The sequence below is a fragment of the Mugil cephalus genome, chromosome 1, assembly GCF_022458985.1.
Source record: "Mugil cephalus isolate CIBA_MC_2020 chromosome 1, CIBA_Mcephalus_1.1, whole genome shotgun sequence".
In the NCBI taxonomy this organism is placed as follows: Eukaryota; Metazoa; Chordata; class Actinopteri; order Mugiliformes; family Mugilidae; genus Mugil; species Mugil cephalus.
This window is the reverse complement of record NC_061770.1, coordinates 47,188,365-47,204,982: the sequence shown is the minus strand read 5'-3', so window position 1 is coordinate 47,204,982 and position 16,618 is coordinate 47,188,365. Positions and strand designations below refer to the sequence as shown.

At 42.5% G+C, this 16,618-nt stretch overlaps 2 protein-coding genes across 3 annotated transcripts in view; one reads left to right on the top strand and one right to left on the bottom strand.

The window, feature by feature from the left end:
- Positions 1 to 6,066: 6,066 nt before the first annotated feature.
- txn (thioredoxin) lies at positions 6,067 to 8,411 on the top strand. Its single transcript, XM_047592323.1, has 5 exons — positions 6,067 to 6,213; positions 6,840 to 6,944; positions 7,232 to 7,297; positions 7,667 to 7,732; positions 8,091 to 8,411. Exons 1-5 carry the CDS (start codon positions 6,190 to 6,192, stop codon positions 8,154 to 8,156), a joined length of 327 nt encoding a protein of 108 aa, XP_047448279.1. The 5' UTR covers positions 6,067 to 6,189; the 3' UTR covers positions 8,157 to 8,411.
- A 36-nt stretch (positions 8,412 to 8,447) lies between these two features.
- The window catches only part of svep1 (sushi, von Willebrand factor type A, EGF and pentraxin domain containing 1), an 84,715-nt gene continuing 76,544 nt past the window's right edge, over positions 8,448 to 16,618 (bottom strand). The window contains exons 38-48 of one of the 2 annotated variants that reach the window (XM_047592304.1): positions 15,830 to 16,064; positions 15,485 to 15,640; positions 14,973 to 15,036; positions 14,498 to 14,680; positions 14,237 to 14,413; positions 13,871 to 14,053; positions 12,676 to 12,846; positions 11,127 to 11,222; positions 10,890 to 10,985; positions 9,019 to 9,112; positions 8,448 to 8,757 (exon numbers count right to left, since the gene is read on the bottom strand). In XM_047592304.1, the coding sequence (XP_047448260.1) occupies positions 8,727 to 8,757; positions 9,019 to 9,112; positions 10,890 to 10,985; positions 11,127 to 11,222; positions 12,676 to 12,846; positions 13,871 to 14,053; positions 14,237 to 14,413; positions 14,498 to 14,680; positions 14,973 to 15,036; positions 15,485 to 15,640; positions 15,830 to 16,064 (1,486 nt within the window). In that variant the 3' untranslated portion in view covers positions 8,448 to 8,726. The remainder of the gene's footprint in view (positions 8,758 to 9,018; positions 9,113 to 10,889; positions 10,986 to 11,126; positions 11,223 to 12,675; positions 12,847 to 13,870; positions 14,054 to 14,236; positions 14,414 to 14,497; positions 14,681 to 14,972; positions 15,037 to 15,484; positions 15,641 to 15,829; positions 16,065 to 16,618) is intronic. The other variant, XM_047592312.1, reaches the window with a different exon arrangement.

Below are 16,618 nucleotides of genomic sequence, written 5' to 3'. Positions count from 1 at the left end.
ATCTGCGTCGGATCGATACTACCGTGCTGCGATCGATACTTTTCTTCTCTCCTATTCAGTGCGCGGCAGGTGCTTCTCCGTCCTCATCTCTAGTAAAAGGTGGATATGGACAGAGTTTGACACTCAAGTCCTATCATCATAGCACCATCGCAGAGCTGGAACTGATACTGTTGAAATGAAATGAAATGAACTCCGAAGAGAACACAACTACACAGGATACAGACTCACTTCCGTGGTAGAAAATGAATGAACCAACATTTCCATCCCTGAGCAATTTTTATATTTACTATTATTTGCTATATTACATTGTTGCTTTTGTTTACTTATTCGCTCGACTGACTACTATTACTGACTTTATTATGGAAGCTTTTCTGTGCCATCAGAGTTTGAGTATGAATTTCTAAATAAATTAAGTTTACAAGCAAATTCAACATTTAAAAAATTAAAAAATTAAAAAAATCTCAAAAAAAATGTGACCTCAGAAATACAACCTCAAATATTCAACTTTAAAAATGCAACCTCAAATAAATCAACCTTAAAATGCAACCTCAAAAATACAACCTAAAATATTCAACTTCAAAAAGAGCCAGTCTCAACTTCTGGGTAACCAGATGGAGAAATCTGCTTGCCCCGAGTATCCGGCACTTCTGGGTGAAGTCACGACGTAGGGATGTTGACATCGAGTCTTATAATTGGTTGGACAACTGGAATAAGAGGAATTGGAAGATTATTTAGCAGTTAGCGGTTGTTATCGAGGCAGAGAAACTTATCGGTTTTGTTTTGTCCTTTTTATTCTGTGGATACATTGATAAAAGCTGTATTTGTATATAATAATTTTCAGGATAAACCTTAATTCCTTTTGCGCCTAATATACAAATAAATTGATTAAACTTGAATTATTTTGACATTGTATTACTTAAATTTTTAATGAATAATGTGCTGTCATCGTATTTTTTGTGTTTTGTGCAAAATTTTAAATTACAAATAAAAACGTTATCAAGCTATCTCTTCAAAACATATTATGAAAAATAAATTAAACTCGTGTTGTCTAACCACGAACTGATCTCGCAGTCCGAGCTGAATGGAGCTGAATAAACAGGACGAACTTATAGTTGACGTCATCAAGAAGCCAAATCGAGCCGAACGTATCCGAACATGCAGGCCGAATTTATAGTGACGTCATATAGAAGCACCGGATATTCGGGGCGAGCAGATCTGGTATCTACCGCAGACCCAGTAAGCCAGCTACTTTACTTCTGCTTAGTCATCGGCCTTATTACAGGACTGCCTATGGCGTTTTTCATTCTGTCTTTCCAATATTTGCCTTGGATGACCGTCAACGACGTTAGTCGTATTCTTTGGTCTTCCTGTCATATCTGTATAATAAACTGCATGTTCATAACTACATCTATAGTTATGATGGTAAGGTACAGCAGTGTACAGTCAGCCTAGCCGCTGGCTGTTGTACAATGGCACGAATATGCCAGGCTAACTTTATATTGCTGTAACTTAGTAGTTATGGATGTGGCTATAAACACAGTTTGAATTCCTTCTTTTAAAGACAAAGGTGACTATTTTTTTTTTTATTATTTATTTATTTTTTTTACCTCAACACTTCCCTTTGAAAAGAGGGTGTGCTGTTGAATTGTAACAGTTTTAATGTAAGTCAATTGGGAAAGACAGAGGATCAAATTGTGTTGAGCTTGATCATGTATTCTGTAGAGAAGACACAAGTATACAGAGTTCAACAGGGAGCACACTGCAAAGAAAAACAGGAGTGCAGTCATTTACAATTTTTCTCATAAGAACAGAGTTTAAACAGACCTCCCCAAGGGCAATAAGCACAATGAATTAATTACATGCTATATCACTTTTATTAGGTTATATGAATAAATGCATACAGTTTCAAGTCCTACACATGTTTCTTTGCCCATCTGTTTTCCATTTTCGTAGTTTGTAAGGAGACGTGCCACAGCATATAGTTGGTTAATGTTGTCAAGAAATCAGAGTGGGGTCTCTGTTTTTCACCTGCATGTAAATGCACTGTGTTGAAGAACTTCCTTACTTTACTCTATGAATGAGGCACTCAACATGCACCCAGGGACGGTTTAGAGGAAGTTGCTCCATGTTGTGATGATCCTGGTGACTATGGACTCGTGGATTCAATATCTATCTGCAACGTCCCGCTGCTTTATGCCCAGTACCAGATATTTAAGGAATAAGAACATCTCCTCTATTTGCTCCAGGAAATTAGTATGTTAAAATAAATTTGGGGGGAAAGTTACATTATTTTGTCGTTAAGCTACTTTATTCCATGTGATTGCCTGGAATTCAATCCACAAATATACATTTTCAATAATATCTAATATATTTATATTACACATATAAAGTGTGTAATAAAATGATAAATTAAGTCGAATGTTCTATATAGAGACACAAAGTCAAGTCACATGTAAATTTATTTAGAAATTTACTTGGTATCGGATCGATACCAAAATTCCCAGTATCGCCCACCCCTCGTTTTATCGTCGCTGCTGCGTCAAGTGGCGCAACCCTAGTCCAAACCGGAACCAAGCTATTGTACTCCGAGTTTAACAAAATTAAAGTTTTTTTATGTTCTCTGGTGAGACAAGAAGCTAAACCAGGCGCATAACGCCAAAGCTCTGCTCTTACGAATGATACATTATTCATAAATATATATTTATGTATTTATTTTTCATTCCGTCCTATGCATTTAAACGGGTTTCCTGGTGAATACTTTTATCGTGAAAGAGAAAGCGGATGTATAACTTTTCACTTTGGATATTCTTAAACATTCAACCATTCATAGTGCCACGGGAATGAGAAAGTGTCCCGTTACTTCTGCATAATCCTTACATCATTATCTAGTAGTCTATTACAATTGAATATGTTAAACAGTGACTACACAGAGAGGCGTTAATCGGGCAAGTCACAATGACTTCACAAATTCTTAGTTTACCGGAGCTATTCAAGGTTTTACTCTCATAAGCTAAATTTGGACTTCCGGTGGAAAGGGTCTACGGTAAACCATAGGTGGTGTGACCATTGTGTAACTAACGGGAAAATGCGGAAATGATGCGTCAAGTGGCGCACAATTTTTTCCAAAAACTCAAGCGGTAAGCTGATAGATTTTTTTTTTTTTAAAAACAAAACGCAGATACCCTAAAGCAAATCAGTTTGAACATTTATGAGCAACCGTTTATGAGGAATATTTCAAGTTAATTATAATTTTAATTTTGATAATAAGATATATATTTGGGTAAGGTTTTATTTTTCACTATCCAGTAATTCCATTAAAGGTGTCCCACATTTCCCTGAATTCATTTTATTTCCCTCTGAGCAAATTCTGGGATGCATGGCAGAATTTCATGCAAAGGCTGATTGACCCATGAAAGTAAACATTACGATTAGAATTTAACTTCCCGAACCACTTCCTCCTCCTTGTGTCTCTCTCCTCCCACTTTACTGTACCGCTAACACTGTAGTCAAGTTTTTATTCTCTGAACAATTTTCAAAGTGGATGGATGTATAGTAATGGAGGATGTTAGGCCCCGAGACAGAGATAGAAAAACATGAATTAACTTTCAGGAGGTGTCCAAGGAAAACTAATGATGCCCACATAACTGTCTGCGAAACAGCTCTCAAGGCAGTTTGGCAACACATCGGCGCCCTCTAGTGATAAAAGACATTAATGAAATGAAAAGTTGAAGCGTTCCAGTGTGATACAGGCAGGCGTCAAGTTAAAATGGTGAAATTAGCACAGATTATATATGTATATATATTATAACTTTCCAAGTTATCGTGGCATTGCACATGGACCTACACAGAGTCATTCTTTCAAAGGAAACACTTAAAAAAGGTCCATCCACCTCCAACCAATGCAGAAGCATCACTTAACAAATCAAAGAAATTGCAATGGAGAATACCACATTTCAATATCTTTTCTACACACACTGACGACAACTGGAGGCTGAACCAGAACTGAACAAATAAGGCTTAAATAAAGCTTCATATGAGTCAAAAGCCAAGAGCAAAATGTTAGGACAACTCCAAGTGTTTGGGAGAATTTTTTCTTCTCTGTCAGAGTCACTGGAAATCCTTTAGAGGCCTTCAGTTTCTTAGAAGTTACCTTTGTGACCTCTTAGACTATTACGTGTCTTACGTTTGAAGTGATCTCTGTTGGTCAGTAACACTATAGGGTGAAAGAATACTGTATGAATAAAGATTGATAAAAAAAAAACATATTTACAAAATACAAGCTGGAAAAGGAATTTGTGGGGGTTTTCAACTGAGTTAGGCTTCACTCTTTTCCTCTTCTTTGTCTCTAGGTCTATAGCTTTGGAGAAGACCCTTTCACATGGCACAGAACATACTGGCATATGAAGATATCTTTTGGCAAGCTTTTAAAGATTAGCATAAACTCCTTGCCTAGCAGTATTTTAATGGCTCTTCTCCCCTGGAGAGGGAGGGCTCGGCCATATTGAACTCTTGCATCTGCAGGAAATCACAACAGAAGAAGGTGAAATCCATTGTGTGTATTTTGTATTGTGACGTTTTCCACACTGCACCTAGTCCTTAAAAAGTGCAGCAGACTTAGCAGTTATGCGCAAGGATGGATCAGGGATGCAGACTTTCCTGTGATTTTATGTCTCCATATCATTCAAATTGGGGATATGACCTTGCATGCAAACACCTTCAGTTCGGTTTTAGCTGCAGGACTCTCTATGTAGGCAAAATCGGATGGATGGTTGACGGTAGGGTGGCGCTGTTGCATTATTTTTTAGTAGTAGGATTTAAAAAAAAAAAAAAAAAACATAAATGTAAAGCACAGTAACCAGTGACATCCATTTTTCAAAATTATTTTGTGAGAGCGTTTGTTTTGGACATGCATGCATGCATCTGCCTTCTTTCACTTGGCAAACCAAAAATTGTATCGGCTCAGCTTCGATGTGAACAGGAATGCCGCGTCGACAGCCTGACAGATTGTATCACTGTGGAAGCTTTAGCTCAAAAACAAATGTTGGTCTACTCCCATAAAGACTGATCTCTGAGGGGCATTTTGTTTTCCTTTTTTCTCTTTTTTTTCACAATCAAACAAATCAAATGTGTTGTTACAGGATGGTAGAAGGAAGCGCATAAGTGAATTAGGACTACCTCACGTTTGGGAAATTGCACCGATCGGGGAATGCGTGTGCGACTGTGTTTATGTATAGCGATATCCCACTTTTTTAATGATCATGGCACCTCTCTGCATCCAAGGAGAAGAGGAGATTCGGCAGCACATATTGGGCACTGTGCAGGACACATTGATTTATTCAAATATCAGCAGCCTTCTAAACGAGCGGGGGTTTGACCGCTCCGTTTTTCAGGACATCGACAAACTGAAAGCGTCAAAAATGACACCATTGTTTATGTGCAAGGTACGCGATGATGTATTAGGGAGGCAAAAACAGGCACGCAGCTCTCACGGCGAGAGGTCTGACTCGCGACTAATGGCGTAAGATACAATAAACTCCGATCAACTACAACACTGGCATTGACCTGGCATTGACCTGGCATAATGTGGGTGTACCACCACCCACCTAGACCAGACCAGATACCCCCACCCCGTGACACTCGCAGGATGCAGGAAGAAAAAAAGTCTTGAAATGGGTCAGTGGGTTATTACTTTGCTAGACTATTTAAAGACCGATATGACTTGCTAGTAACACTTTGACTGAGCGGTAGTAGATACATGAGCATACATGAACCAGATATTCAGTTGCGTAAGCTTTATACATAGAAAAATATATATTATTTTAAAACCAGTACACACCCATCATAAAAGTACGGTGACACCTGAAATACTGTTGATTTAAAAAAGAAATGGGCGGCAGAGGAAAGATCCGCTTTCAAAATAAAAGTATTTAGTGGCGAAAGTGTTTAAATGGTGAGTACAGAGTGACAAACAAACTAAAAATTACAATGTAGAATCGAAATGCAATACAACACGACCATTTCCCGTCAGAGGACAGACAGAGCTTTTCCTCAAAGCGACACATAAAGGATACATTTGTTACAGTGCGATAACTTCCGTTGTGGGTTGGACTACGATTGGGTATAACTTGACCCTGCTTCTTGAAGTTGGTACTTTCAGACGCAGCGCTGCCACATCAAACTGAGACAACCATGGTTCGCTCTATCAAAACAAAGGTAAGTAGCAGGCTACTTTGTTTTTGGAGCAGTCGCTGTTAAAAACATAAAAGTTTATCACACCTGCCTCTTTGTTGGACAGTAGAATAATAAGGTATCCATGCTACTTAATTATTAACAAATGGTGACACAGGAAACAAGTGACCAGGAAGTACAGGTGTTTTACCTTTGCAGATCTACGTTTTTTTTTTTATTATTATTATAATTTTTTTTTTTTTTTTTTGTTACGTTATTTATTAGTTGTTGTCCAGAACAGAGCTCAGAGCTTTGGGCTCTCTCCCCACTTCAAACAATGATACACTTTCGTTTTGTCGAATTAGGCTTATTTGAAATTGAGTAGTCTAAAATTAAACTGGCAAACATTGGCAAGTGCCACAGAGAAGAAGCCGATCCCACTGACAACGCAGGTCACACACACACATTTGCACATTTGAATATATAGACATCCTGTTTCAAGTTCAGGTTTCAACAGAGAACAGGTTTTCAGGTCCGGAGTTTCAGGGTTTTTTTTCTGTTGGAGCAGGTGGTTAACAGAGCAGTCAGAAGACCAATGAGCCGCCTGCTTAGTTCAGGTTAATTGATTATGTCACAGCTCATCCATGACACTTTTTGTTTGTTTCCTCTAGGAGGAATTCCACAAAACCCTGAAAGACGCTGGGGACAAGCTGGTGGTGGTGGACTTCACTGCCACTTGGTGCGGTCCTTGCAGAAGGATCGGCCCTGTGTTTGTGGTAAGTGGGTGATAAGTGATCTCTGAAGTGACGAGAAGGCTTATATTCACAGACACTGGTGCGAGGTGCTCACACACGTTTGTTTGGAGGTTGAGCTTTGTTGCTAAGACAACCTGTTCTCACCTTGACTGGTGAACTGGACTGGACGACGTCTTAAATAATAAAATCAATGATTTAGAATTGTAGACTTTTTTTTTTTTCTTACATTGATGCAGTAGGTGTCATGCACTCCGCTTGTTTGATGATTGACACATTGTTAAAAAGTTACTTTATTAATTGTCTTACAGCGACTGTCAGAGTTACCGGAGAACAAGAACGTGATTTTCGTGAAGGTGGACGTAGATGAGGCCCAGGTAAGACATTCTCAGTGCATACGTTTTGTGGGTTTTCTTGTAACTGCAACTCCATAATTTTTCTGCTTTCTAAATCTGATACTTAACAATACCAATACACCGGTCAATCATAACATTATGACATTATGGTCTCAATCACCCCGATGCATTAGGGAAACAGTGAATATTCTGTCCTCGCATTTCACGATGGAAGCAGGAAAAGTTTTAGGATTTTAGAGACTTTGAGAAGCCAGCCTCAACTGTTCACATTCTCGCTCTGCGTCACTCGTCCATCATCTACAGTTTAAATTAGACCAGTAAACAGGTGCGGTGTGGCAGTGTTGATGACTCGGTTCCTCTCTCTGACGACGGTTGTCTTTGCTTGTCCAGGAAATCAGCGCTGAATGTGGAATCAGGTCCATGCCCACATTCCAGTTTTACAAGAATGGAAAGAAGGTAAGAAGAAATGCAGAAAATTTGATTCACTATCACACTGGAATAATCTGCTCAATCTGCTCTGCCTCTCTGTGTAGAGGCTACGTGTGTCTGAGCCAGAGTTTCTACTGAAACGTGTACAACACGGCTGTGAGGCCTCCTCTCACAGAGACGTTCACTGACATCGGACATTTGGATCTTCTCCAAATCAGAATTTGTCGAGTCTTTCTGTCCGATTTACACCAGATTCGACTGACGTTCAGAGGATGAACTCTGTCCTCTCTGCAAACCCCGACGTCTAATTTAAAATGAAACCGACGTCGACAGGAATACTCCGCACACGAAGGCCCCTTTTTTAAACCCGCTTTCTGTCTTTCAGGTGAAGGAGTTCTCTGGTGCTGATGAGACAATGCTGACCGAACAGGTGGAGAAGCTGAGAAACTGAGTTCCACTGACCAATCCTCAACCTCCTATTGTATCTTTAAAATCTCACCAATTCCATATTGAAGCTAGAAAGATTTCATAAAGATGTTTACGAGCTGTTAAGATCTGTTCCGGTGTCATGTCATGTTGACGTCGTCCTGATCTCAGCGTCTTTTAAACTCTGTTTTATAAGAATTGACAATTTCGCTACTACTTCTTCTTTTCTTCTATGCCATGCCCTCATCCAGATGGACATAATAAAAGAGGAATCCATCCATGTTGTGTGTGTTCATTCATATTCAAACAGACTAACTGAAGGAAAGAGAGAATTTAATGGTATTTGAATAAAAATATGAGAATAGTTTACACATATACATCGGACCATCACATCAATAGTTTTTACACATCGTACAAGTATATAGCAGCATATGACTTAATACTGTTGAGTCTCTATATGAAAAAATACAGCTTTAATTTACAATATGGTTCTTTGCCTTTGCGGAGAGAGCAGAGTGAATGGTTGACAAGTGCGTCAGTTCACTATACAACAGTTCCCTTCATAAGATGATTCACATGGAGCTGAGTGGATCCTTTAGAAGTGATAGTAGACTGATTTCCTCTTCCTGCAAAGAGAAGGTGGAGGAAACGGTCACAGGATTTCCCACATTTGTATCCATCTACTGTGTGAGCCTCAACGCTACGCAGCCGCTCAAGTATTCGCATTATCCCCGTGTTCTATTCGCACTGAAACGAGTAAAAAGCTTCATCTTCCTCACGTCGGGGAAGGATTTTAAGAGCCTGAAGTTCAGGTTAACCAAAAACGATGACGACCAAAACACTTGAAGAAGTTAACGTGGCTTTCTGTCGCGTGTGCGTGTGATCACCTCGAGCAGTCGTGTCCACTCCAACCCGAACTACAGCTGCATCGGTTCGGCCTGATGCATCTGCCTCCGTTCAGACAAGGTGACGAACACACGGCTGTGGAAAAGTTGTGGAAAAGGAAATGTTTCAGAAAAAACAACATTCACACAGTGACTATTGTTTGTTGTTGACAGCTCATTTGACAGATTTACTGTTCGTAATTATCATAGGAATTGTGAAGACTTGTTCTGTAGCAAGGCGTGACTTGCAGTACAGCAGGTTGGGAAGTTGATACAAAGACGAAAAGACAACGGCAACACCACATTAACCACAGGTATGTTGAATGTCCTGCTTGGCGTTTTTAGTTTAGAATCTTGAGACAGCAAAAATCACACAGTGGACGGTTGCTCACTGTCAACCCACATCAACTGATAATGACGCTAATGTCTAAGATTTGATTCAACAGAAACAGGAACAGAAGTGCTGGCATCAGGCAGACGGTACTGGAGCATAAGGAGCAGGACTAACCTGCTGCTGAACTGCTGACTTTACGCGGGAAGGCCACAGTGCGCCTTGCATTTCGCACTTTTTGGTTTGGTTTTTACCTTTTTTCTTCTGGGCCTGCTGCACAGATCTCTGACAGAAACGACTTCATTCAGCCTGCAGTACATGGACGTCAAAATGACGGTTTGATTTTTAAAGGAAAGGCTTTCCGAATGGTCTAAAACCCATTTAATTTCAGACCTCAAGGCCAACACTGATGATCAGATTACTTTTCTCTGGACTAGCACTGAAAGTTAATATTTTTCTGTCCGTCTGACGAAGCACCCCGAAACCCTTGAGGATCAAAATGACTTAAAAATGCACTGCATCCAGTTCAGAAAAAAAAAAAGCAGTATACATCACACTGGACTACAGTGAGGCAAAAGCGGAGGGAAGCACGGGGGAGGAAGTGGTTCTGTTTTCGATATGAGGAAGGAGGCAGGGAGGGGTGGACTTGCACTGCTTCTGTGGAAATCATCAGTTAAGCGGTTTCCGGCGCGGAGTCTGCTCAGTGTCTGTTTTGCAAACCACTTCATCATAAATCGTTGCCGTCACACCACGCGGAGGCATCGGGTCGATTTTTAAACTGAAATGAGTTTTAAAACAGCCTGTACATAATAAAGGCGGCTCTCACCAGCACACAGAAGAGCAAATACTAGAGCTCCAAACTGATGGAGAGATTAAGTAGAGACCCTCTACCTACTATATGTGATCTATATTAAACTCTGCCTAGAGCTATTTATAAATATACTTTATTATTATCATGGTGCATTCAGTATTAAGCTATTCACGTATATATTTTTTTATTTCAAACATGTGCAACAGCAGAGTGTTTGAGGAGGAAAATAAAAAAATATATATATAAAAATGTAAAAATCAACCAAAGATTTTGCGATGCCCGTGCAGTACCTCCGCAGACCCCCTGTTGAATACCTATGCACGAAATAAACCAAATACCAAATGACTACTAGAGCTGGCCCACTGGTATTATACAGCGCATGTATCGCTGATACTACAAATCCCAGAATGCTCTGCTGGTGGCGCAGAGTTTTGCGCATCTATTAAATTTTGTCCCGCTACGAATTTTAAGTTTGACACCCCTGCACTAGACTATACTGCTGTGGTACATTATTATAGGAAAAGAAAAGCACGTTTTAACGCCGTGTTTCAGTGAATTAAAGACTCGACGGCACCAACATTTCCCTAAACACCACGTTCTATTTGTAGATTTGACCTGATGAGAAGAAAAGTCTACGATGAAAGAGCTTCACTTTTTTTTTTTTTTTCCACAAATAAATGATGCCATCAGTGCAAACATGTGAAAGCTTCGCCGACTTGGAGTTGAACTCACCAGTGTGACAGCGCGTGCCCGTCCACCCGGCGGGACAGTCGCACTGGTAGGGCGCCACACAGTGGCCTCCGTTCAGGCACGGCAGGATGCAGATGGCTTTTATGAAAGAGGAGGAAGGAGGAGAGGTCATTAGGAGTCGTCACTCTCCCGTCTCTTTGTCCAGATTAAAGACTCAGAGTAAGTCGTGCATAAGTCGTGCATAAATGAGGGCGTCGATTGACACAAGGAGACACTTACGCTCCTCGCAGAGTCGACCCATCCAGCCCTCGGGGCAGGAGCAGGTGTTGGGCCGCTGACACACACCTCCGTTCTGACAGTGCAGCCAACACACAGCTGAAAGGAGAGGACACGCACACAGGTATCGGGTAAAGACCGGAGAACACGTGTGGAGACACGCACATATAGTTCCCATTTCTCTTATTCTAAAACAGGTGAAACTTCTTAATTGTTTCTCTGATGCAGCTTTTGGCCATGCAATAGCACATCACAAACCCCAGACACGAGCCCCTGAGTGCAAACCCGTCGCAACATGAAGAGACACACCTTGAGAGCGTGCGGTTGTTTCTGGGTTTACAGACGGGAAAGATCACAACCTCAGCAGCCGTCACATTTCATGCTACACGGGACTGAAAAAAGGTCCTGTGTCTGTCTGATCACTTTCAACTGGCCACATTATTAAAAAGACGAATGAAAAAAGGAAAAGAGAAAGACACTTAGACTAAAAAAAAACAGACGTACGAGCATTGAAATCGCATACTGTATGTGCTGGAAGGTAGTTTAAATGGGTCCTGCCTCGCGCTGACTGATAAATTCCACTTCCACCAAATGCAAAGCAGCCTAATCTTTAACAGCAGGTCTTCTACCTGGTATGTTTTCTACTCTAGGTGTTGTACTGGAGTGATGTTTACTCACTCGGCCTAGTGCTATTTAGAAATTAACAGTATTTTTAATATTAAGCTATCCTGTATCCCTTTCCTAAAATATATTGGATACAGTATGTTAATGTGTATTTAAATAAATTTAAATTGGTGGGGGAAAACTAAAAAAAGAAAAAGGAAATTTCCAATCAAACTCTGCAGACCCCCGTAGAGGTCACGGACCCCCTGTTGAAGAGCTATGTTCTAAAAGATATAACTGATATAAACGTAGAACAGGTGACCTCTCCTCTCTAAATATGTCAGTCTATACCAAAATGGGTTTTGTGAGGCAATATCCTGTTTTGCTTTGCACGATAAAAATCTTCTTCTATTTCAAGCTACCCACCTAAATATCCGAGTGTTGTTATAACATCCTTGACGTGAAGAGAAGAAGTGACGAGAATTTGGCGCTAAAAGGTTAATGTTTATGTCACATTCATCTGACAAATTATGTTGTTTTTTTTGTCATAATGCTACAATTTATGATGAAAACACACACATGTCTAAAAAGGGATAAAATGATGACGTCTTCTATTTAAAAGAGGGATTTGATATGAACCGCACAGTGACCTGGCCAGCTGACTTTTAGGTTAACCGCCTGAAACATGTACTCCAAACGACAATAAAAGGCAATAAGGAAATACCGAGATCTAATGGTGTAAACCCGTGGGAAAGAGAGCAGGCACAGGTTAGTTAATAACCTTCAGAGAGAGAGAGAGAGAGGGTTGGAGATAAGCAGCAGGAGTGTCACGAAGAATTAAAGAAGCCGGGAAAGCTGCACGGCGCTATGCGCAGAGTAGAGAGTCAGCCCGAAGCAGGAAGTGTCCTGAGGAAGGGGCGAGTCCGCTCCGCTCCGTGCTCTCTCTAACCTCTGCATGTGGGGGGCGGCGTCCAGGTGCCGTTCTCCAGACACCTGCTCCTCCCGACGCCCTCCATGGCGTAGCCGCCAAAACACGAGTACGCCGCCACGTCCCCGAACTGGAACACCGCCCCCCGCACCACCCCGTTGGCCACGTGGAGGGGGGGGCCGCAGGACACCCCTGCACAACAGCCCAGATGGGATGACCCACGAGTTACTCACTCTTCCTAAAATCAGTGTCCATAAAAGGGACACAGCCTAGTAAAACTGCAGTGGTGATTTACTGAAGGTGTTTCCCTCCAACTGTGTGTCAGAATTAGGTATTGACGCATTACCCCACCCAAATGCATGTACGTGTAGAGCTACACAACTGTGCGCTGCAGACAGAAATCTGTTTCTTCTGCGATTGTCATGCAACAAAGGTAGTTCAGGTGTGCGCTTGCTGACAGTTCCCCTTAAACGGACGACAATTAACACACATGCAGGAGACTAACACCCATGCAAACACAAACAAGGAGCCACAGTGACGCGAGGGTCGCGCTGAGGACCTAAGAAAAATCAAAGGGCAGTCAGACAAAGACTGTCACAGAAGCTGCAGAGGCGTCCGCAATTAGTCCAGCACACAGGTGACGCTGCCTTTGATGCGGCCGCCCTCGTTCTGATGAAAGCTCAGCGAGGTTCAGCAGAGAGGAACAGCTCCCCAACCAGCAGGGAGGCGCAGGCCGACGACCATGCAAGTGTGTAGGGAGGGGTTTGGCCCGAGGGGAGCATGCAGAGGAGTGAAAGAGCGCTGATGCAGACGGGGACAGGGTGGACGGGCATCCTGATCACACTTTATGATCTCGTCAAACATGTACAATCACGTGACCTGGACCTCAGACTGATTAGAGGAGGTTCTTATTGATTCTTAGTGACAGATGAGGAAAACAATGTAAACGAAACAATGAACAATGAAACAGTCGTTATACAATGACTAGACACATTTGACTGGGTCAACAAACAAACTCTACTATTAACTGTGACAGGAGCAAAGATAGAATATTTATTTGATGCACGATAGTAACTATAAATAACCCACTTGTGCTGCTGATAATGATTTTGTTGCATACGTGTATAAAAAGGAAAAGATCCTGATCCTAAAATGATCAACCCTCCTTCCAAAAATGACTGCTTTGGCATGTTGAACACATGAGGACTGCACCTACTTTCACACACGGAGCTGGTGGGGCTCCAGGTCTGGTCTGGCCTGCAGGTGATGGTTCCGCTGCCTTTCACCTGCTGACCTTTAGGGCAGGAAACACGGACCGACTGCCCGACGCGAAACTCCTGCTGGGATCCGTTCCCTCTGCCGTCCTCCCTCCAGCCCGGAGGGGCCGGGCAAGACTTCGCTGTGAGGGGCAGAAATAAGGATAAGGAACACACTTTGGACTCCAGTTGGTGCATTGTGTCACGTTTGCGCGTCTGTAGCTGTTAAAATGTGGATAACTCTATGTTTATGAAATGTTTGCCAAGGGACCGGTTAGACTCGACAATTGTCTCTGTGTTTCCTTCTGTGTGTGTGTGTGTCTCACGTTGGCAGGTGGGGAACGTGGAGCTCCAGGCGTTGCCCCCCAAACACACAACCAGCCGATCCCCCACGAGGTTGTAGCCTTTATCACACTGGAACTGGACAGCACGGCCAGAGTGAAGGTTGTGCTCCTGTACTGTACCGTGCAGCACCTGTTTGGGGCTGTCGCAGCCTCTGGACACTGGCAAGAAAGAAAGGGAGGGGGATGAATTTTCGTTTTTCTTGGACAAGTGAGCTTTTACGTGAGCGCCTCCCGTGTCCGTACCTTCACACGTGGGCGCTGGCAGGCTCCACGTGCCATCGGCCTGACAGGTGAGAGTCTTGGGGCCAACGAGCTGCAGCCCAGCATGACACACATAGCTGATGTTGTGCAGGTGAGTTTCTCCCGTTGTCTGGATCTCTGCGTCTTTTACAAAGGGAGGCGGCCCACAGGAGTGTCCCGCAGAGGCTACGTGAATAGACAAACGTGAATAGATGTTAAGGGTGTGGTAGTTTGCAGTGTGTTCCAGGTTACATAACACAAAGATTACATCCACTCTGCATTTGCTGTGGAACCCATTTTGGTGTGTAGCCTGCTCAGCCTGTTGTCCTGTGTGTTCAGTCAGTCAGTCAGTATGTGCTGCTTTGTGACTGTCATCAGAAATAACCTGCTGAGGGTCATTCCTCGCTTTATTGACAGACTTTTAGATTAAATATTTGAGAGTGATACATCTCTTTGTCTCATGTGTACACAAACCTACCAACACACACTGGCTGAGTGCCGCTCCACGTTCTGTCTCCCTGGCAGGTCTGGATAGAGTTTCCCTGTGATAAAAAAAAAAACAACACAACAGAAAATATGATCCATTTAAAAAGCACTACACAGACTTGACTGGAGACTGCAGCAGTGTTGTTATGTTTTAGGAAGTGCTGTTGAAGTGTGTAGCTTGTGCGTCCTCAGCACATTATAAAGCCCTCATTGTTGCCAGCATTCAAATCGAGGGAGCTAGCATATCAACATATCAGGAATAGAGTGACTCAGCTCTTTCTCTTGGCTCTGGAACAAAACACATCCTACTGATTGCTGGGGAGAAGTCATGTGACTTTCTGTAATCTGATTGCCGCCACTAGTGCAGCCTGTTATTGGAGATGAGTGACCTGTATTACTTCTTTAAAGGCAAGAAAGGTGGATTTTTCTTCCTTCCTGCAGCTGCTTTTCTGTCATATGAGTTCATGCATGAAGCCCCGCCTTCCACTACACAACATCTGTCACCTTCATGTCAAAGCCGGGCAGGCAGGAGTAGACCACAAAGTCTCCGTAGTTGTAGCTGTCGCCTTCAGTGACACCGTGGAGAAGAGGAGGGGGTTTCCCACACGCCACCATCTCACAGGACACTGACGTGATGCTTGGAGCCCAGCCTCCACCCGCCTGATGACACAGCACAAAACACAGGACAGGGAAGCAGCGCATTACACACAGGTTCATGCCAGGACTGTTAGTAGGAACGAGGAAAGAGGTGTGCAAGCTTTTTACAAGTCATGATGATGTTTGAGGTTTATGTAACAGTTGGTGTTAATCACTAGGTAATCAAGGCTCAGAGATCATTGTGCTTCCTACCTGACACTCTGCTGCTGCTGACCCCTGCAGGTAGAAGCCAGGAGGGCACGAGAGGGCGATGGTGCCTCCAACAGGAGTGAGCTCCTTCCCGGTGATTAGCAAACGGGGAACGGAGGAATTGGTGGGTAGCGGGCAGGGGGTGGGCTGGCACCGGATGCTGTGTTTGGACCAGGTGCCGTCGCTCTGGCAGGACAGAGAGTCCGTCTGCGTGGCCAGTTTATATCCTTCATCACACCTGGAGAGCGAGAGGTGGACATGAGACGACACGTGTCAGGGAAATGGAACAAATAAGCTCAAATAAATAACACACAGATGAAGTCACTTCACACGGGAGTTATGTCTAGTTCGATGCAGGATTCTAAATAGAAACTTGGTAACACTGCCTATAAAGGTTGTATTTATAATGCCCTATGAATGCACTCATAATATTTTATAAGGTGTCTATAAAGCATTATAATGGTCATTATTACATCTATACATATTCACAAGTCGTCACAACCAACTTCATGATGCATTATGACAACTGGTTATGAATGATTATAATTTTAATCTGAATAGTGCATTATAAGTATGTCGATATCTGCCTAGTCACTTGTTCATATTATCATCGGTCCGTCTGTGTGTGTGTGTGTGTCTGTCTTAATATTGTGTCTTTATTACTGTCTTGTAGTGTGTCTGTCAGTGTGTAACGATGCTGGGAGCTGCATGTCAGACCTTTAAAGTGGATGTGTGGCGGCATCATGGCAACATCTGAAAGTTATAGAGTGGCAGTACTGGCTTAGAAATCAT